General features: G+C 43.9%; 1 protein-coding gene across 3 annotated transcripts in view; it reads left to right on the top strand.

Annotated features, from left to right (window-relative positions):
• FERMT1 (FERM domain containing kindlin 1) overlaps window positions 1–3,600 on the top strand; it is a 60,798-nt gene extending 57,198 nt beyond the window's left edge. For all 3 annotated transcript variants that reach the window (XM_019973380.2, XM_070801156.1, XM_019973379.2), the window contains exon 15: window positions 982–3,600. In XM_019973380.2, the coding sequence (XP_019828939.1) occupies window positions 982–1,155 (174 nt within the window). In that variant the 3' untranslated portion in view covers window positions 1,156–3,600. The remainder of the gene's footprint in view (window positions 1–981) is intronic.
• The last annotated feature ends 18,578 nt before the right edge of the window (window positions 3,601–22,178 follow it).

Below are 22,178 nucleotides of genomic sequence, written 5' to 3'. Positions count from 1 at the left end.
CTACTTTTTTTATCAATTATAACAAAGATATTTACAAATTGATTAATTCACTAGCTCTACTTTTTATCATATGTTGTCACCTCAGGACATCTAAAAGGCTTAGATGTTGCAAATAGAGAATGAACTTTGCAAAGATGTTTTGCTTTGTGTACAAGAACATTTCAACATATCCATTGTTGTATAAGTTACATGCATTTTAGCTTTACTGTATATTCTTTGTAAATACTGGACAGTATGTCCCAATTGTTTAATATCTAGTCTCTAGATATTAAAGAGTAGCCAATGTCTGACAAAAGTACAGTTAGTAAACTAACACATTTTGCACACTTTGTGTTAAGATTCATTGAAAGGCCATCTTCTGAAAGGGATCTTTGGAAGTGAATTTGTAAGTCACATCTAAGTGAGACATGTGCCCATACGTACCCACTGTTGGATGGATGATGGAAAGAAGAAATTGGGAGAAATGAAGCATTCTAGATTAGAATGTTTCTATGTAGATCATCAGTTCTTAAAGGTCGTCAGCTGATTCCAGTGGGTAGCCAAGGTAGAGAACCCGTCAAGCTTCAATTTCTTCTAGTGTAGAGTTTATGACTTCTAGCTGGGAAGGACTGAGGGCCGTGGCCATAGAAAAATTCACGTGAGCCTTTTCTTCTCCACTCAAAACTCTGCAAAGCATCCTGTCCCTCCACACACAGTGTTTAGACAGTTCTTTCATCTAAAGAGAGACAGACAGGAAGTATCTTTGCATTAGGTCTTAGCGTTTTCCCAGGTGTGCGGCAAAGTTGACACCACAAGAGGGCGCACGCAAAGCAGAGATGTTTTTCTGTAAGCTTTGATGCAAGCAGTGGGGTTTTGTGGGGTTTGGGGAAAACTGTCTGTCAGCACCTCAGCAGTCCTCAGCTCTGGACCATCTCTAGCCAAGCGGCTTCTTTTCGATCCATCCTTGTCAGGTTTAAGCGTACCTATGCCTTCCCCTTCCAGGTGGCTATCGAGTTTGACCAGAACGTCTCCATTGCATTCACCTGCCTGAGTGCGGATTGCAAAGTCGTGCATGAGTACATCGGAGGCTACATTTTTCTGTCCACCCGCTCCAAGGACCAGAATGAAACGCTTGACGAGGACCTGTTCCACAAGTTGACCGGCGGCCAGGAGTGAGCAAAGCAGGCCTACACAGAGGGCGGCCTCCCCGGAGCTGGGTCCACGGCCCGAAACGTGTGTACGCTCCAGGCTGACAGCACATATTCCCATGGACACCCAGACCCTCTCCTTATTTCAGACACCTTGCCTAGTGCATCCCTCCCCCAACTCTTCCCTCTGCCACCTGTGGTGGAAGGAGCCTCAGTTAACTTAAAATGTGGGGTGGGAGAGAGCACCTTACTTGGCATTGCTCTAAGGCCCCACCTGTGACTTGAAAAGCCCGCACGTACAGGGTTGGAAGCTCCCTGTGTGCTTATGGCTTGGTTGTTAAGTCGGAGGAAAGCCAGGTAGCACATGTAGTAAGGACAAATCTTATTCCCCAAACTCAGATATGAAAAGAAATACGTCTTTCCTTAACAGAAGTGCTTTTACCTTCCCATCTTGTGAAAATGGCAGAGGGAGCCCTGAATATTCTCATGTTCTGGGGATGAAGGTCTAGGGTGCAGATCTGGGTTAAGGTGGGGTTACCTGTACTAGTTGGTGACAAGGTGTCAGAGTAGAGGCCCTTGGTGTCATGAGTCCAGAGTGACATCTGCCAAGGTGATCATTGACCCCTCTTGTCTTGGACAGTTACCGCCCCCTACCCCGCTGCAAGTCCCATTCCATTCCAGCCACCTTTAAGTCCTTCTAAAGACGTGAAAACACATGGGTTCTGGGAATCCCACTCCTCAAAACTGCTTCATGTCTCCAAAGCTTCTACTCTGGGTTGGGGCTCAAGAAGATGGGTCCAGTTCTTTCTTCATAAAACCACCACATGCATCGAGGCTTCCAGCAAAGTTTCCATTGCAGCCAGTAAGGGAGAGAAGAGCAGGACAGCCCATCCCCAAAGCCCACCAAATTTAAGAGCTCTTGGCATCCCTAGAGACTTCCGTCTACTGGGCCTTTGGCTGGTGGGTGGGTGGGGTATGGAAGCCTTGCTCTTACCACTCAGCAGTGTTCTCTTAGATTTGTGTCTAATGATTGTGTGTGCTCAGTTGCTTGACTCTGTGACCCCATGGACTGTGACCCACCAGGCTCCTCCATCCATGGTATTTTCCAGGGAAGAATACTGGAGCAGGTTGCCATTTCTTACTCCAGGACATGACTAGATAGCATCACCAACTCAATGGACATGAATTTGAGCAAATTCTGAGAGACAGTGGAGGACAGAAGAGCCTAGCATGCTGCAGTCCATGAGGTCACAAAGGGTCAGACATGACTTAGCAACTGAGCAACATATGACTCATGGCCTTTCCCCTAAAGGCTTTTGACTTTTGTAAATCAAAAGCTGATAACAAACTTTTTTTTTCCTCTGCTTTTTGCTTTGTCATCTCTGCCATGAGACATGAACATGGGCCAATTAACAGCTGCCTCGATTGTCATTTCCTGTTTTGGTTTGTCACTGTTGGGATGAGTGAATTTTAAGAAAGTAGAAAGCAGTACTGGGGATAGAAGGATATATGAGATGTATTTTATTATGTTTTTATAAATATTCTTCTGTCACACAAAGGATATGGGTTGCAAGGTTAAGGCCGAGACTCCCTTTCCACTTTGAAGTTCTTTTAGGATGCAAACCTTAGGGGGCCTGGCTGGACCTCAGATGCCCAAAGACATCCACTGTTACTTTATTTTCCAACAGAGCTATTTGAGAAGACAGATCTCTGCAATTCGGGGGGCCACCTCAAGACAGCCTTGGCTGGGCACTCTTCAGCCCTGAGGCAGAAGTTGTCACTGGAAGTTCCTCTTTCAGCCTCACCTTAGAAGTGAATGTTAGTGAAGAATCTTCAGGCAGTACCTGAACTTCTGAGGCCTAGCTTAAAGATTAATTGTGCCTCAGGCACTTGACTAATCTGGTCCATGTCATAAAGAACTGAATTTGAAACATTCTATACAGAAACCAGTGCCAAGTGAACGGTGTTGAACTTGGTGGTCATTTCTCCATAGTCCTGGGCCCCATTATTTTAGAACCTAGCTGGGCCCTAGATTAAAATAGTGCTCCTTGATATCACAGTTTACCTGTCTGCTGTCAAACATAGCTCTGCCTAATTTACCAAAGCTAGACCAAAGCTAGACCTTTGGTTCAACTTTCTTCCTCCGCTTTTCCTAGTTGTCTGATATTTCCATGTAAACACTCAAAAGAGTTGACTGGTTTTAACCAGACCTTTAAGGGAGCATTTCTTCCATGACTATACAGCAATATCCCAGAGGAAAAAGCAAGTGTGACAAAAATCAGAAACATTGCTATTCTAAAGAGTAACTTACAGATTTTTTTTACATTGGGTGCAAAGGTCACCTGACTTCCTATGATGAAATTTGAAATTAATGTGTGGCTTTCAACCTTGTTTTCTTATCTATGGTACATGGGGAAATCTGCATTTTTTTGTTATTTTATATGACTTTTTAAAAGTTTTCTACAGATTTGAATATGGTCTAGTTGTGTCATCTCCAGTCTGTTGACTCTAAAAAGGTGAATATTTTCTCCATTTTAAAAAATAAGTGCAACTTTCAGGTTTAACATATGCCTTTGCTCACAATTCCAAGATTTGAGCATATTCTCTGCAGTGAGATTGACTTCGAAACATTAATCATTGGTTTCAACTTCTTTTTTGAAACCAATTGATCATCACCAGATTTTCTGACATATTAGTGAGCTCTTTTTATCCAGGTCTACCTTTTGGAAAAAGCACCATAGAGCAAAAATAGCCAGAGGCATCAGAAGGCCTCTGATTTATGGTCAAATGTCAAGGGCACATCTTTCATTTAGATGGTCCATAAGGATTAGGGATGTGGAGTTTGTAGACATCCTTTCATGCAGTTCTTTTTTTTTAACTGCAGTTGATTTTCAATACTGTATTAGTTTCAGGCACAGATTCTTTTCCATTATAGGTATTACAAGATAGTGAGTATGGTTTCAGGTACTGTTGCTCCCTTTGTGCAATTCTCATATCAACCCATAAGGGGCAGGAATGACTTGCCTTCTCATTTCACAAAGGAGAAACCAGGCTCAGAAGATAAAGTAACTTGCCCAAGGTCACAGCAAGAGTAAGAAATGGAACAAGATTGAGAGGCAGGTCTTAACTGCAGAGACCATTGACCTTAGCCCAGCAAACCCCACCAAACCTGCGCAGCATTGAAATGCCTACTCCAACCCCAGGCCCAATGCAGGCCTCTCCTGAGCTCAGTGTCCCCATTTCACACACTGGTTGGGGAGGGCCAGGGAAGCTAGATGGTTGGTTGCCTCCTAGGAGCTAGGGAGGTGCAGGGGTATCAGAAAGGTCTGGGTGCCAGACAAGTGAGTTGCCTCACAAGTATTTTGATTCTGGGAAAGTTTCATTTTCAGTCCCAAGGTCGAAAAAGTAAGCAGATGAGTCTCTCATTTGAAAACTCATCTTTGAGTTGCAGGCATTAGAAGCAAGACATTCTGAAATTGCTTAAAATTTTTAAACAATTTTTTTAATTCACTTGTAAAGACTTTTTTTTTTCACTTCAGTACAATTTTTTTAATTCACTTGTAAGTAAAGACTTTTTTTTTTCACTTCAGTACATTCAGCAAAAAGTGAAATAGAAAAGGAGGCTCCTTTTCCACCCCTCCAACCTCCCTGAGAGATTCCAGGCTGACCAGAGGAAGAGAAGAGGCAGCAAAATCATGTGAAACAATGAAATATACATGAAATACATTCTTTCATTATTTTCCCACACAAACACATGATTTTTATAAAATCACAGGAGAGCTGATCATGTGAGATAATGACATACATATGATTTTCATTATTTTCCCACACAGCATGTGGTTTCCTACTTCCTCCTCATCCCTTGCTATCACCCCAAAATCTCTCTAGATGGTAAGGGTGGGAGAAAGCTGCCTCCTTTTCTTTTCCACCCCCTTTCCCCTCTTCATGCCCCTTACTTCCCAGAGCCATTGGACCCTGAAAATCCTAGAAGAGCTGATGGTCTGCACATAGCCCTTCCTTGTATTCAAGTTTCCCTATCCTCTTTCTCAATAGCGGGTTCCTCCCTGAATCCAAGGGGAAGTACTGAGCTCCAGCAAAGAGAACAAAACCAGCCTGTGGGTTCTCCCTCCTCACAAACGCCTGCACTGCCCTGAACTCTTGCTGGCCTTGGGGTGATGGATTCTCAGATTTATTCAGAGCAGAAATCTTCTGAGTGAAAGTTCATATTCCAATAAGACACCCTGGAGCCCAGAGCTCCCAGAAGCCACTTCACATGACACTAGGTCAGAAGATTTAGAGAGAGCCTCCAGGAGCCTCCCCACATTTGCCCAGACATCCGTGTTGCATGAAGACCCAGTTCCCTCAGAGCAGCCCTTCTGTAAACAGAATGTAAACAGAATGGGAATGTGAGGTTTCTCTTCAGATTTGTTCATGCTCCTCACTAACAACTGTCAAAAGAGATTTTCAACTAAATGAATTTCCTTCCTTCTGACTCGCCGCTATGTGACCTTGCAGGCCTCAGTTTCTCCAGTCCTTACAGAGAGAAAATCCCACAGTCCCTCCTTTACAGAGGACTTCAAATGACAGTGCTGTCCAGGACCCAGCAGGGTGTTGTTTCTCTTCTCCTCCCTTGAAAGTTGGGAGGCAAGCCTCTGGCTGCTCTCTGAGATCCCCAGAGGCAGGAATGTGCCAGGGGATGGGGAGAGCCTTTTGTGAGGGGCCCCAGGGCCTCAGGGGAGAGCAGGGCCCAAAGCCCCAAGCCTGTGTCCTTGTTGGCCCCAAATAGGGCCCATAACAGCGAAGCAAGGATGGCAAATGAGGTCCCAGAAGGGGGAAAGAATTGTATATCTTTGAGAAAAGAAGGGATGGGGAATGCAACAGGGCCTGGGGGCCCAGGCCCCACACATACGGGTTGGTGGTAGAGTGGCTGGTTTGGGCCCAGCACCTGCCTTATAAAGGAAGCCCTGACTTGTGCCCACTGTGACTATTGCAAGAGAACAAGGACGTTCTTTCAGGCAACATAGTGGAGAGTGGGAAAGCCAGTGCTGAAATAGTGAGGTCTTCCAGGAACGGGTGAGGCTCAGGGATGGAGGTCTGATGGAGGGGCTTACAAAGGGGCTCAGATACCTGCAATGTTCCAAAAAAATCAGTATTAGCAGCCAGGTCAGTTCACATGACCCAGCATTAAAAACACAGCAGAACCAGTGTTTCTCTTCTAGGACTTAGCCCACACACTCAGCTTCAAAATGGAAAAGCACACTGTTTGCTATTGAGGGTCAGATGCTGAGCACTAAACCCACATACACTGCAGCTTGCGTGCATAAGTGCTAAGTCACTTCAGTTGTGTCCAACTGTGCAACCCCATGTACTGTAGCCTGCCAGACAACTCTGCCCACGGGGATTCTCCAGGCAAGAATACTGGTGAAAGTGTATTGTTGGATCCACAGCACTAGTTAGAGATGCCAGATCCACAGGGCCGGAAACAGGGTGAAGCAAGCAAGTCACCCGGGGCACATTTAGGGAGGTCCTCACCACCAGGGCCTCCTTGTCTCATCCTTGTCCCAGCTCCAAGGCCCACCCTGACCTCCTGAATTTTAACAAGACCTTCAAGTGATATGTGTACACAGCAAAGTCTGAGAAGCTCTGGCCTAAGACACATGGCATGGATTTGGCTGAGAGGACATTAAACACTGAGGAATTGTGAACACAAATACCATAAAACCTGCTTGCCAGTGTATGGGTTGACTAGTTTTCCCCCCAAACTTCATGTTTACCCAGAACCAGTGAATGTAACCTTAATTGGAAATAAAGCCTTTGAAGATGTAATCAGGTTAGGATGAGGTGTACTAAATTAGGGTGGCCCCTAGATCCAGTATGACTGGGGGCTTTATAAGAAGAGAAGAGACAGGCAGAGACAGGGAGAAAGAAGGCCCTGTGATGACTGAGGCAGAGACTAGAGTGGTGTAGCTGCAAGCCAGGACTCCCCAGGTGGCACTAGTGGTAAAGAAGCCACTTGCCAGTGTAGGAGACGGAAGAGACGCAGGTTTGATCCCTGGGTTGGGAATGACAACCCACTTCAATATTCTTCCCTGGAGACTCCCATGGACAGAGGAGCCTGGCAGTCCATAGGGTCGCATAGAGTTGGACGTGACTGAAGCAACTTACCACGCACGCACACGTGCAACTGCAGGTCAAGGACTGCTGGCAACCACAAGAGCAAGAACACACTATTCCCAAGACCCTTCAGAGAGATCACGGTCCAGCTGACATCTTAATTTTAGACGTTTAGATTCCAGAACTGCAAAAGAACAAATTTCTATTTGAAGCCACCTGGCCTAAGGTAAAATTTTATGGCAGTTCTAGGAAAATAATGCAGCCAGAATTTTCACATCTTTAAAAATGGGGGTGCTGCTTTCCCCACCGAATCACTGGGTTACTGGAAAGAATATATGACAGAATGACTGCAAAGATGTTTCAAAAACTATAAAACACAGAGATTTCCCTGGTAGTACAGTGGCTAAGATTCTGTACTCCCAACTCAGAAGGCCGGAGTTCAATCCCTGGTCAGGGAACTAGATCCCACATGTGGCAACTAAAGATCCCACAGGCCACAACTAAGATCTGGTGCAGCCAAAGAAATAAATGTTAATGAAAAAACTATCAAATGCAATTCAAAGATGAAACGTTATTTTTTTTCATATTTTTAAATCTTTATTTTTAGGTCATGCTGTGTGGCATATGGGATCTTAGTTCCCCAACCAGGGATTGAACCCTCAGCCCCTGCCTTGGGAACACAGAGACTTAACCACTGGACCACGAGGGAAGTTCCAACATTATTATTTTTAATGAGAACATTCAGTTATAAAATATTTATATGCTTATTTTCAAAGAAGTTTGTGTAATAATTTGGATACTTCCCCCCCTCCCAGGTGTTGGTAGTACATACCTCTTGGCCCATTGTGTGGATTTGGCCACTTGACTTCCTTTGAACAATCGGATGTTAGTGATTGATGTGAGCAGAGGCCCTCATGCGCTTGTACAGTTTGACTGCCCTTTTGCACTCCTGTCATCCACTGTGAGAACAGGTTCCCCAGATAATCACCTGGGCCACACAATGGAACATAATGCTTCATCTTTTAAGACATTTTCTTTTTTTTCCTTTTTTTCCCCCCTATCTTCACCTATTTCTTCCATTCTCCACTCCCCACCTCTGGAAACCACCAATTTGTTCTGTTTCTAGGGGTTCAGTTTTTCTAGATTCCACATATAAATATGATTATACAGTATTTATTAAAATCTTTTTCTGTCTGACTTATCTCACTTGCCATAAAACCATCCAGGTCCATCCATGTTGTTACAGATAGCAGCATTTCCTTCTTTTATGACTAATATTCCACTGTGTAGATCTATCCATTCATCTGTCAGTGGACACTTGAATTGTTTCCACATCTTACCTATTGTGAATGATGCTACAGTGAACATGAAGGTACACTTACCTCTTCTAGATAGTGGTTTTCATTTCCTTCAGATAAATACCCACAAGTGGAATTGCTTGATCATGTGGTAATTCTATTTATACTATTTATCATTTTTTTTTAGGAACCTCCATACTATTTTCCACAGTGGCAGCACCAGTTTATATTCCTATTTTAAGATGTTTCCCTGTTTGCTTTTCTGATCCTATTTACAAAATTCTCTTACAGAGTCTGAATTTGATCATTTTTTTACCATAATCAAAAGCTAAAAGCAACAGCCTGGTCAAAAAGGAAATCGGAAAAACAACGGTAGAGGAAGATCAAGCCTTGATCTAAGAGTATCTGTCTCCTCAGCTGAAAAGCAAGGGTTTAAGACTGGGTGGTTTCTTGTAGCCCCTTATATCCCAGGTTTCAGTGATTATTGTCCATTCCCCCACCTCCTCAGTCAGGTCAGGGTGCATCCCCAACTCCATTGTAACACTCCAGGCCTTTCTACCATATCTTTGCCTTTCTCTCAAAACTCTGTCATCATTCTGCCAACACAACCTCATTATCTGTGTCAGGACCTATTGTCATATAACTCAAATTTCAGGGTAGGATGACAAGCTGCTGTGGCAGTCAAATATGCCCCAGGGGCCAAAGGAATACTGAGAGGTTAAATGGTTCAGCCACCTTAGAGCCAGTGAAGTCAGCTTCTGCCTCCCCAAAGAGCAGTCTCAACAGTAACATTGCTAACGATCCATGGCTAAAAGAACTAGGAAACTAACACGTATTAGGGGCTATCACTTGTGCTTCCCACAAGGTCATTCCATTCATCCTCTGGCTGAGATAGGTATTATCAGCCCCTGATAGGTATTATCAGATTTGGAAAAGTACAGGGAGACCTGGTAAATTTTTAATAACTCCATGGGCAGGAGGGAGCCCCAATTTGCCAGTTTCCCTGGTTTAAAGATGCCTACCACAGCCAACATGACCCAAGATGACATCAGAGTTGGGAAGAGATTCAAACACCTGGCTCTCTGACAGGGCTGAGAAGACTCCAGCACTCACCATAACTGTGTACAGAGAGGTCAAGCAACTAATCAAGGTCACCAGCTAAAATGTGGAAAGTGAGGATGTGAACCCAGACCTCTGACTTGAGTACAGCTCTTGATATTCCCACGTGAACGGCAAGTCCTTGTGAGCAGAGAGCCCTAGACTGTCTTTATACGTAATAATATACCCCTGAGGTGATTTTTCCCAGAACATATTAGGTCAGACCTACAAAACTCCATAGACATTTTTTCCTCCCAATTATATCACATCAGATTTCCAACAACAAAATGAAGAAAATTTCTTTCTAAAATCTTAGACCTAACTGCTGACCTACTTGTTCAATATGACATTTGACTGCAAATGGGACAGAGGCGGAATTTAGGAGGGGAAAGAATTGTGCCTTCTTCCAAATAGCGCAAACACCCAACAGTGACCGGAGACAACCCTACCCACTCCCACTCCCACCCCTATACAGGGTTGGCCCAGCTCCTGCCATTGCATGTAAATGATTGTTGCCAATTCCACCAGGGAGAGGTGACCCTTCCTCAGGGACTGAGCGCCACTTTCAGAGGCTGAGTGAAATGTTTTTATTCTAACCTTTGCCTCCCTTTACAGATGGTTCTTTGAAACCAGTAGACATCAGGAGAACAAATGGGCAGTCAAACACTCTGCAAGAAGCTGTTGAATAATCAACTGTTTATAACCCAGCTGAGTCCACTCTAGGATGTTGTTGTTGTTATTTAGTCACCAAGTCATCTCTGACTTTGCAACTCCATGGACTGTAGCCCACCAGGCTCCTCTGTTCATGGGATTTCACAGGCAAAAATACTGGAGGGGATTGTCATTTCCTTCTCCAGGGGATCTTCCTGATCCAAGGATCAAACCTGTGTCTCCTACATTGGCAGGCAGATTCTTTACCACTGAGTCACTGGGAAACAATACTCCAGGATAAGGGGCTGTAAATGCAAGTACGTTCAGGGGCAGACAATGTGCATGGTCACAGCCATACATGTGAAACCACAGGGCTTCATGAAGCTCACCCATGCACATATCTTTAAAATACGTGAATATGTGTCCCATGTATCTGAGAACATGATGCAGCCACTGGGCCGAGAGTTTTCAAGCCTTGCTAGGGTTCAGTCAATAATAATTCAACCAATGTAGTTAAATTACACACACACACAATTTTTACATATTTCAGTTAGAATTGTTAAGCTACAAGTGACAGAAAACCCAAAATAATAGTGACTCATAAACAAGCAAGAAGTTTTTTCTCTTCCACCTAAAACTCTCAAAGCAAGCCCAGACCAAAAAGGCATTATGTATGTACATGTCAGAGACCCACATCCTTTTAACCTTTTCCTCTGCCATCTCATGGTGTGACTTTGGTGTCATCTCTTTGGTGGCTGCTTTAGCTTCAGGCATTATGTCATACAGCTTCAATTAGCTACCAGGGAGATTGAAATATTTGGTCTTTATTCAAAGTAACCATGAACTCAATTCAAAATCAGCATTCTGGGACTTCCCTAATGGTCCAGTGGCCAAGAGTTTGCATTGCCAATACAGGGAGCCAGGGCATGATCCCTGGTCAGGAAACTAGATCCCACCTGCCACAACTAAGAGTTCACATGTGCAACTAACAAGGCCTCGCGTACCATAACTAAGACCCAGTGCAACCAAATAAAGAAAGAAATGTTTTTAAAATAGGGTTGTAAAACTAACTTTGCTAGTTGGGGGGATGGAAACCCAGTTGATTAATAAATATAAAGAATACTGGAGGCAGAGAAGGCATAGATAATAATCAGTGGACACAGACAACGAGTTTGGTTTGGGTGATCTAATATCTCAATCACTCCTGGTACGATGTAATTCTATGAAGTACATGCGGATCTTTGCAATGGTGCATTGTCAAAACTCCCCTTTGGAAATTCTTAGCAAAGCCTCATTCACCTTATTTGGGATATCCTGACTGGATGAATCTTCATTGTTTTCATGGGAATTCAGCTTTTGGAAATATCTAAAACTAAATAAGGTGAGTTATGAGATTTTGATAAAATATTTTTGTGAATGCGCTAGTAAATAAAAGTAATTCTATTGATTGTTTTCTGTGCATATCATAGTCCTTCTAAAAGCAATTCCACAACAAGAAATACAAATGTTTTCAACTATGAAAGCATCATTTACAAAAGGACACCACCTACCAAGTAACCTCACTCAAGACAAACTCTTGCCAGATTTTTTTTTTTAATTACACTCAGGAGTTGGTGATCCAAACATCCTCTTAAATAAAACAGGCAGGTATTTTTCATTTTCTCCATACTCCTAAAAAAAGAAATGATCTCAGAGTTCTAATCTTGGGTTCTTCCTCAGGCTTAATTTATGAAATTAATCCTAATTCCCCCAAGCAATAAAACAGAAACAGCAAATGCCTCCCATCGAAAGGAATGTGGTGAACAAGAATTGGTCATCAACTTCCTAGAATTTAGTGTATCTCCCCTAGTTTACATAAGTACTTGACATAATTAATAATCACCAGTAAAATGGTTTTGTTATTAATATATTACTCAGGATTGATCATCAGATACATAGGGCTTCCCAGATAGTGCAGTGGTAAGGAATCTGCCTGCCAAATGCAAGAGACACAGGTTCAATCCCTGGGTCAGGAAGAGCCCCGAGAGTAGGAAATGGCATAGTATTCTTGTCTGGAAGATTCTATCCTGTCTCAAGGCCGGCTGCCCCATTCTGACTACAGAAAAATCTGAGCAGCCAGCTAGTTCCCCTCTTGTTCGCCCTCCCTCAATTTTGTTTTCATGTAAAAGACAAATAAATGACTTGACTCCCCCCCTCCCCCCCCAAAAAAGAAGAGGCTGGTGGGCCACAGTCCGTGGGGTCACAAAGAGTATTATCTATATTCCTTTTGGCAATAATAGAAAGGCAGCACTGTTAAAATCTGCTTTTCAAACAAATACCTAATGTTCCCACTTTCTGAAATCACTGTGCTGTACAGCTTCTTTTTTCTCAATCCTCAGCACCTACCCTTAGCTCGTGATTTGTAATGTAATGACCTATACATTACTGGGCACAGTGAAGTCATCAGAGGGGAGCAGTCTCATCTTTTCACTCCAGATCCTTCCTCACCACGTTCTTCTTCCCTCCTTTCCTGGTGAGAACAGTGCTCAGTCTCGAGCCTTTGAGTATTGTCCCCTTGTGACCTGCGAAGGACTTGATTCCTAAAGTTTGCTCTTCTCTCTTTCACATCATTCACCTCTCCCTATTTCATGGTGCACTCTCACCCAGCCTGCAAACATGTTCTGATCTGTGGGGATTTAAAACATAGCTGCAAATTCTCTGACTGTCCTTCCACCAAAGGGCAGGAACTATGTCCCAACCCTTAATCTGGTTGGGCTTCTGGCTAGATTGATCAACAGAGTACAGCCAAAGTGATAGTCTTTGACTCCTAAACATTAGTCATAAAAGTCCAGGTAGCTTCTATCTTGTCATGGGACACTCCCTCTTGGAGCTCTGAGGCCATCATACTAGAGAGGCCACAAGCAGGCACTCCAGATGACAGGCAAGTGAAGCCCATATCCACCAGATGCCAGACCTGTGAGTGAAGCCATCTTGAACCCTCAAAACCAACCTCTTCAACAGCTGAATACTAACAATGACTCCAGTTAATACAAACTGGAGCAAAAGAATCATCCAGCCAATCTCTGACCAAATTCCTGGCCCACAGTAATCATGGAATAGAATATAAGGGTTATTGCTTAAAGCCACTATTTATAGGGTACTTGCTAGGCAGCCATTGAAAACTACAACAATATTTCCAACTTTAAAAAGTTTTGAATTCCACCTTACCCCATTTTTCTGCTCCTTCTCACAGCAAAATTTCTTCCAAGCATTAAGAAGGCTAAAACCTTCTTTCTTGTACCTTAATTTTTTCCTCTCTGGCTTCTGCCCCTTGCTCCCCACCTCAAACTCTGCTCTCACCCAGGTCATGTCCTCCCTTTATTTGGTCTCTCCAAGCCTGATGGGTCATGCCCTCCTCACCAAAACTCTGATAATACAAAACTTTCTTGAGTTTTCTTCCCCTCCCTTGCTGATCCTTCTCAGCCAGCTAGGTTGCCTCCACCTTCACGTGCTGGTAACTGAGTCCCCTCCTTTCCTCTCTGCACACATTCCCTGGGAAGCCTCGACCAGGCTACTGGCTTTAAGCACCATCTCTATGTGGTGACACCTCCAGAGTGTAGCTCTCCCGTTCTGCCCTCCCCTCAGAATTCCATAGTCAGATGTCTGCTTATCTCCTTAACAGCTCTGGAAGTCCAGCAGATACCTCAAACAGTATGGCCCAAACAGAGCCTGTGATTTTCCTACCCTGAATCTGTTGTTCTCTGAGTCTTCTCTTTCCCAGTAAATGGCATCTCAATCCATTCAGTCCTCAAGCCAAAAGCCTGCATGGGTGCTAAGTCGCTTCAGTCGTGTCTGACTCTGTGTGACCCTATGGACTGTAGCCCTCCAGGCTCCTCTGTCCAGGGGATTCTCTAGGCAAAAATACTGGAGTGGGTTGCCATGCCCTTCTCCAGGGGATCTTCCCAACCCAGGGATAGAACCCACGTCTCTTACATCTCCTACATTTGCAGACAGGTCCTTTACCACTAGCACCACCTGCGGGTCATCCTTAATACCTTCTTTTCTCTCCCTCATGTATCAGTTTCCTACAGGTACTATAACAAATTGCCACAACCTCAGTGATTTAAGAAGGCAATAGCAACCCGATCCAGTACTCTTGCCTGGAGAATCCCATGGATGGAGGAGCCTGGAAGGCTGTAGTCCATGAGGTCGCTGAGGGTTGGACACGACTGAAGTGACTTAGCAGCACTGATTTGAAACAACACATGTAATATTCAGCTATAAAAAGGAATGAATTTTTTTTTAAAAGGAATGAAATTTTGATATATGTTACAACATGATGGACCTTGAAGACGTTATGCTTTAGTGAAATAAGCCAGAATAGAAGGACAAATATTGTATGATTCCACTTACTGAAAGTATCTAGAATAGACAAATACAGAGACAAAAAGTAGAATAGAGGTTACCAGGAGTAGGGGAGAGGGGGGGAATGAGGAGTTATTATTTAATGGGTTCAGAGTTTTTATTGAGATGATGAAGGTTTTTAAGCCAAAGATAGTGGTGATGTTTTACAACACTGTGAATGTATTTAATGCTACTGGTTTGTAAACTTAATGAATAGTTAAATTGATAAATTTTAAATTATGTAAAATTTGCCACAATAAAAAAAATAACATACATGTATTCTCTCAGAATTCTTGAGGTGAGAATACTGAAGTCAGATTCACTGAGCCAAAATCAAAGTGTCAGCTGGACCATGCTCCTCCAGAGCAATTAGAAGAGGATCCATTCCCTTGCCTTTTCCAGCCTCTAAAGCTGCATTCCTCAAGCCAGCAGTGGAGCATCCTTCTTCAGTCTCCACTTTGCCTTCTTCTTCACAGCAAAATCTCTCTCTGCCTCCATCTTCTGAATAGATAAATAAAAACACCTGTGATTACATTCAGTGCCCATCCACATAACCCAGAATAATCTCATCTTCAAGATTCATTACCTTAACCACACTTGCAAAGTTCCTTTTGCTATGTAAAGTAACATCTATAGGTTCCAGGGATTAAGACTGGATATCTTTTTTTTTTTTTAAGACTGGATATCTTTGAGGGCAATTATTCAGCCTACCATTCCTCATTTTCAATCCACTAACAAATTCTGTGGATTCTACTTCATACATATCAAATATCTACCCTTGCCTCCACTTTTATTATCAACATTCTCAAGCCAGTATCATCACCCTACTAATGTAACTCCTTAGCTTTGTTCCAGGAAGGGGGACCCCTTCTAGGGCTCAAGACTAGACTTTTATCCAAGGAGACATACATGCTGACAAAGCTAGAGACTTTATTGGAAAGGGGAGCCCCGGCGGAAAGCAGCAGAGTAATGGAACCCAAGAGAACTGCTCTGCCACCTGGCTCAGTCTCAGGTTTTATGGTGATGGGGTTAGTTTCCAGGTTGTCTCTGACCAATCATCTTACTTGGCCCATAGTCTGACTCGGGGTCCTTCCTAGTAGTGTGCACAACTCTCAGCAAAGATGGATTCTGGCAACAAGGATTCTGGGAGATTGGTCATCTTCTCCCTCCTTTTGGCCCCTCCTGAATTCTACTGGTTAGTCTTCCAGTGGTAGCACCAAGCTCCTTATTGGGACCTCCTGTTCTGAGACAATTCAAGCAAGCAGTTATCATTGTAACCCTAACCCTGGCCATAGACAGCATTTTGGTCAAGAGTTCCCTAGCAACTTTGCCCTTGCCTACAACAAAGCAAAGACAGTGACCTTTCAACACACCAAGCAGGCCATGTGCAATTTATTTGCAACATACTGTCCCTGCCTTCCTCTCCCTCCCCTACATTCCTACAGACACAAAGATCTACTTTCTGTGACTCAGACCCAGCAGGCCCTTTCCTGAAGGCTTTTCCCTGGAACATTATTCCTGTGGCTCTTGGCATGACAGCTCCCTCTCATCCTTGGGTCTCAGTTCAAACGAAGCAACCCCTCTTGATGTCCATCTCCACTCCCCTCCATGATTCCTTTACATTGTAAAGGAATGTAACAGTCACTAGCCTGTTTATTTCCTTTACAGCTCTTACTGCAATCTGTAATTACCTTATCTATGAATTTGCATGTCTTCTATACTCCCCAGTAGGATGAAAGTTTCCAAAAGAAGAGACTGTATTTGTTCCAGCATTTTGAATAGTGGTTAGTGTAGAGCAGAAGCTCAGTGTGTTGAATGAATTAATGAACAAATACAATTGACATTGTAATCAAGGTCTGTATCAACCAAAATAGATAAAAACATGCTTCAGTAGTAACTAGCAACCTAAAACTACAAAGTTTATTTCTCACACTATATATGTCCAACCTCAAGAGATCTCTGGTCTTCCTAGGGGCCAGGCTAATGGAGCAGCCACCTCCCAAACAGTATCAACTGCAAGAGAGGAAGAGAGAACTCCTTCAAAGTTCTCACTATAGCAGTTAACGACAGAGGATGAGATGGTTGGATGGTATCACCAGCTCAACGGACATGGGTTTGGGTGGACTCCAGGAGTTGGTGATGGACAGGGAGGCCTGGCATGCTGCGGTTCATGGGGTCGCCAAGAGTTGGCCACAACTAAGAGACTGAACTGAATTGATAACAGTTAAATGCATTGCCTAGAAGTGACACACATGGCTTCCTGTTACAACCCACCGACTGGAACAAAACACGGAAACATGGTCCCACTCAACCACAAAGGGCCAGGAGTAAAATCTTACCAAGTGGCCAGAGGGAGAGAATCTGAAATATGTGGCTAATAACATTAACGGCTACCACAGTGCCTTTTACAAAATGGGCCAAGAAACCTTCCAATCTCTCTCCCTACAAGCCTCCTCCCTGGCTCTTGCAATCCTCCTGCCACACTAGGTTGCCCCCCCTCAAAACACCAAGCCTCGTCAAAACTCCATCTCTTTGTACATACTGGGCCCTCTGCCTGGGATGTTCTTCAGAGTCAACCGCTATAGCCCATCATATGACTAACCATGATTTATGTATCTATTCTCCAATTTTGTGTGTGTATATCATAACAAACTGTGGAAAACTCATCAAGAGATGGAAATACCAGACCACCTTACCTGCCTCCTGAGAAGTCTGTATGCAGGTCAAGAAGCAACAGTTAGAACTGAACATGGAACAACAGACTGGTTCCAAATCAAGAAAGGAGTACATCAAGGCTGCATATTGTCACCCTGCTTATTTAACTGTTATGCAGAGTACAATCATGCAAAATATCAGGCTGGATGAAGCACAAGCTGGAATCGAGATTGCCGGGAGAAATATCAATAACCTCAGATATGCAGATGACACCATCCTTATGGCAGAAAGCGAAGAAGAACTGAAGAGCCTCTTGATGAAAGTGAGAGAGAGAGTGAAAAAGTTGGCTTAAAACTCAACATTCAGAAAACTAAGATCATGGGATCCGGTCCTATCACTTCATGGCAAATAGAAGGGGAAACAATGGAAACAGTGGTAGACTTTATTTTGGGGGGTTCCAAAATCACTGCAGATGGTGACTGCAGCCATGAAATTAAAAGAAGCTTGCTCCTTGGAAGAAAAGCTATGATCAACCTAAACAGCATATTAAAAAACAGAGATGTTACTTTGCCAACAAAGGTCTGTCTAGTCAAAACTATGGTTTACCCAGTAGTTCTGTATGGATGTGAGAGTTGGACTATAAAGAAAGCTGAGCGCTAAAGAATTGATGCTTTTGAACTGTGGTGTTGGAAAAGACTCTTGAGAGTCCCTTGGACTGCAAGGACATCCAACCAGTCCATCCTAGAGGAAATCAGTCCTGAATATTCATTGGAAGGACTGATGCTGAGGCTGAAACTCCAATACTTTGGCCACCTGATGTGAAGAACTGACTCATTGGAAAAGACTCTGTTGCTGGGAAAGAATGAAGGTGGGAGGAGAAGGGGACAACAGAGGATGAGATGGTTGGATGGCACCACCAATTCAATGGACATGAGTTTGAGCAAGCTCCGGGAGTTGGTAATGGACAGGGAAGGCTGGTGTGCGGCAGTCACAAACAGCTGGACCTGACTGAGCAACTGAAATGAACTGAACATTCTTATTTGTATCATTTGGTCTATTTTCAGTTCAGGGCTTTTGAATAAAGCTGTTATATACATTCTTTTGGTGGATATATACACTCATTTCTCTTTAATATTAACCCAAGATTAACTGCTGAGTCACCAGTAGATGTACACTTGACATTCACAGATCGATAGTGCCAGTTTGCCAAAATAGCTGTACCACCTTACACTCTCATCTGCAGGGTTCTAGCTGCTCCACATCTTCCCCACAACTTGGTACCATCAATCTTTTTCATTTTGGCCATCCTGGTGGGTGCCTACTAGTATCTCATTGTAGCTTAAATTTGTGTTTCCACGGTGACTAATGACATCGAGCACACACTCATATACTTATTGGATGACATGCATTACTTCAGTCCACAAAATGGTACTGAACATCCACAATGCATGTGTATGTGGCTATAGCAATGGGAATAAATAACACTCAGGCTCCATGAAATCCTATATCATTGCCTGGTTTGTGCAACTTGAACATTGTTGCTTCAGAAAGAATTTTATTCAACATATTAAAAATCTAAATAAATATACAGGCAAACCCTGACAGTCCTTCTATGGAAAATCCTAAATTAGGAAATATAACTGATCAGAAACAGAAGGAGATGCAGTTAATAAACCCTTATTCATTCAGGAAATATTTCTTAAGCATACATGTGTGCAGGTACTGCCAGACCCTGAAAACAGCAAGGAACAGGCTGGACACCTCCAGAGCTAGCAGAACTTTCAGTTCGGCCCTTTGTGATGGGATGGTGCACTCACACTATGCAGGACTGTATTCTGTCCTCTGCCCTTTCTAGTCTGGGAACTGCGTGAGGACAGAGTCCCATGTCCTGTTCATCTCTGAGTCACCATTTTATATCCTGAGCACCTCAGGCAAATGCTGCCATCTTCTGAGGACTGTTTTTGTTGTAGTTCAGTCACTAAGTCGTGTCTGACTCTTTGCGACCCCATGGACTGCAGTGCACCAGGCTTCCCTGTCCTTCCCTATCTCAAACATGTGTTGAATTGCAAAGCCTGAACCAATTAATTTACTTAAAAATATGAGACAGGATCTTCCCTGGTGACCCTGGTAAAGAATCCTCCTGCCAATTCAAGGGACATGGGTTTGATCCCTGATCCCAGAAGATCCCACATGCCATAGAGCAACTAATCCTGTGTACACAACTATCGAGCACGTGCTCTAGAGCCTGGGAGCCACCACTGAGCCCATATGCCCTAGAACTTGTGCTCTGCAACAAGAGAAACCACTGCAATAAGAAGCCTGTGCACTGTAATGAAGAGTAGCCCCTGCGACTAGAGGAAGCCTGTGCAGCCACAAAGACCCAGCACAACCAAAAGTAAATAAATAAATAAAATTCAGCATTGGGAGTAGAAAGAAAATATATGAGACAAGTAGAAGCTTAAGGATGCAGACCTTGTACCCAATCAAAGATTAGCACTGTTATGATGCAAACCCAGTATCCTGTCCCACTTTAAAGAACTTTTTATTTGTGTACTGCCTCTGAAAAGTGAAAAAAGTGAAAATGTTAGTCACTCAGTCATGTCCAACTCTTTGCAATCTCATGGACTGTAGCCTGTCAGGCTCTTCTATCCATGGAATTCTCCAGGCAAGAATACTGGAGTGGGTAACCATTCCCTTCTCCAGGGGATCTTCCTGACCCAGGGATCGAACCCAGGTCTCCCATATTGCAGGCAGATTCTTTACCACCTGAATTACCAGGGAAGCTCATGCCTCTGAGATGTGGTAAATTCCAGAATGTGTTTTATAAAAACAGCCTAGGGACTTCCCTGATGGTCCAGTGGTTAAGAATTCACCTTGCAATGCAGAGGACACAGGTTCAATCCCTGATGGGGAACCTAACATCATACATGCCTTGGAGCAACCAAGCCCACACACCACAACTAGAGTCTATGCGCTGCAATGAACATCCCATGTGCTGCAACAAAGACCCTAGTGCAGACAAATAAATTAACTTAAAAAACAAACAGCCTATTTACTACCTTATCCCACTTACTACAGCCGCATACAAAATAAAGTGGCAGATTAGAGTCTCACTTTTTAACTTTTTCTCTTCCACTACAAATTTTAACAGGATCTCAAGTGGTAAATTTTTTTCTCATTCTAAGCATCCTACAAATCCTTACGTTAAAATTTCACTGTCACTGACTGATGTGTCAATAGAAAAATAAACACGAGTCTCAACCCATTACTATTTCATTCTGTCAAGTTCAGATCGGCTGCATGAGCGGAGCCCCCACCTCTGTTCTGCATACCATTCCGTGAGAGCTGCTGCCTGGAGACTTGACAACCTGGTACCATCTCCTCCCACAATCACCCTCCCATTCCTCCAGCTTATCTCTGATGTCAGAGAAGAATGAGCCTCAAACTTGTACATTCCAACTCCAGCCCTTGGGGGAAGAACCCTCGGCACAGACATTTGGCATCTGGAGGCAGGATGGGGCAGCTGGCTGCCCAGTCACCCATCACATAAGCCAGGCCCCCACACTCCACCCAGGCTGGCAGAACCATTCACAGAGCTAGACAGGGTCCCTTTGGAAAGCACCAAATCTGAGTCTCTGGGGCAGCCCCATATAGTCTCGGGGTATTTATCTCTGGGGTACTGGGAATGGTATCAGGACCACAGGGGTCAGCACCCCTAGAAACTCCGCCAGTCACCTGACGAGAGTGTTCCATCAGTCACGCCTATGGAGAAAGGCCCACCATGCTAATGCCAGGGCAGATGAGACCTGGCTGGCTATGCAAACAAGCCCAGAGCCCAAAACAGAACAGTGAGAATTAGGTCAACCCTTCTTTCTCACTGGACTATTGGGACTCAACTATGTGACCCCAGACAAGCCAGTGTTCCTCAAAGGGGCTCAGTTCTCTCCCTCTAAAACGGACAGAGATGGGTGGAACCAGACAAGTCACATCTAAGGCCAAGGATCCATGACTCTGATTTCAATCTAAAACCAGAAAAAACGTGTAGCCAGGTGTGTAATTACTAATGTACTGTTTTTCTTCTGAAGGCTCTGGGTTTACTAACATCTAATCTTGTGATCTTCTTCCAAGAGAACTTTCCCCCAAATATCCCTAGTTGTACTGGGGAAAGGATTGGAAACTTCTTTGGGACTCAGTTCTCTCCTTCCATTCCCAACTCCACCACCTCCACCTGTACCCACCATGCCCACTTCAACCTTCACCTGAGCTCTTCTCAAGGCTGGGATGCTGGCAGACCAGGGATGTAAATCTCAGGCACTTGCATTTTTTTAAATATTATTTATTTGGCTGTGCTGGGTCTTAGTTGCAGCATGTGGGATCTTTTATTTGTAGCATGTGAACTCTTAATTTCAGTGTTTGAGATACAATCCCATGACCAGGGATTGAACCCTGGGCCCCTGCATTGTGAGTGCAGAGTCTTAGCCACTAGACCACTAGGGAAGTCCCAAGCACTTGCATTTAACATTCGCTGTTTAGAGTCCTGCCCTATCCACTCCTGGGCCCCTTGGAGGGAATTCTAACTCATTTCTCATCCTGTGTGCCAGCCTATACCCTGGGCACCTGGGCTCAAAAGAAGAATGATGTGTCCCATACTCAGGGAGTTGACTCTTAAATTAGGGAGGCACCACATCAGTCCATGGGACAGCAGTTAACCCCAGGCCCACCTGGGAGAGAACACCAAGTGAAAGCCTGCCTGGGCAAAACCTTGAAGGTGCTAGGCAGATGCTGTCAATGCCCCCCCATCCCCATAGCCCTCCTTAGAATTCTCAGGACAAAGCAGACGTGCTGAGCAGTT

This window comes from Bos indicus, chromosome 13 (genome assembly GCF_029378745.1).
Source record: "Bos indicus isolate NIAB-ARS_2022 breed Sahiwal x Tharparkar chromosome 13, NIAB-ARS_B.indTharparkar_mat_pri_1.0, whole genome shotgun sequence".
NCBI classification, from domain to species: Eukaryota; Metazoa; Chordata; class Mammalia; order Artiodactyla; family Bovidae; genus Bos; species Bos indicus.
The sequence above is the reverse complement of the archived record's forward strand: the minus strand, read 5'-3'. Positions and strand labels throughout refer to the sequence as shown.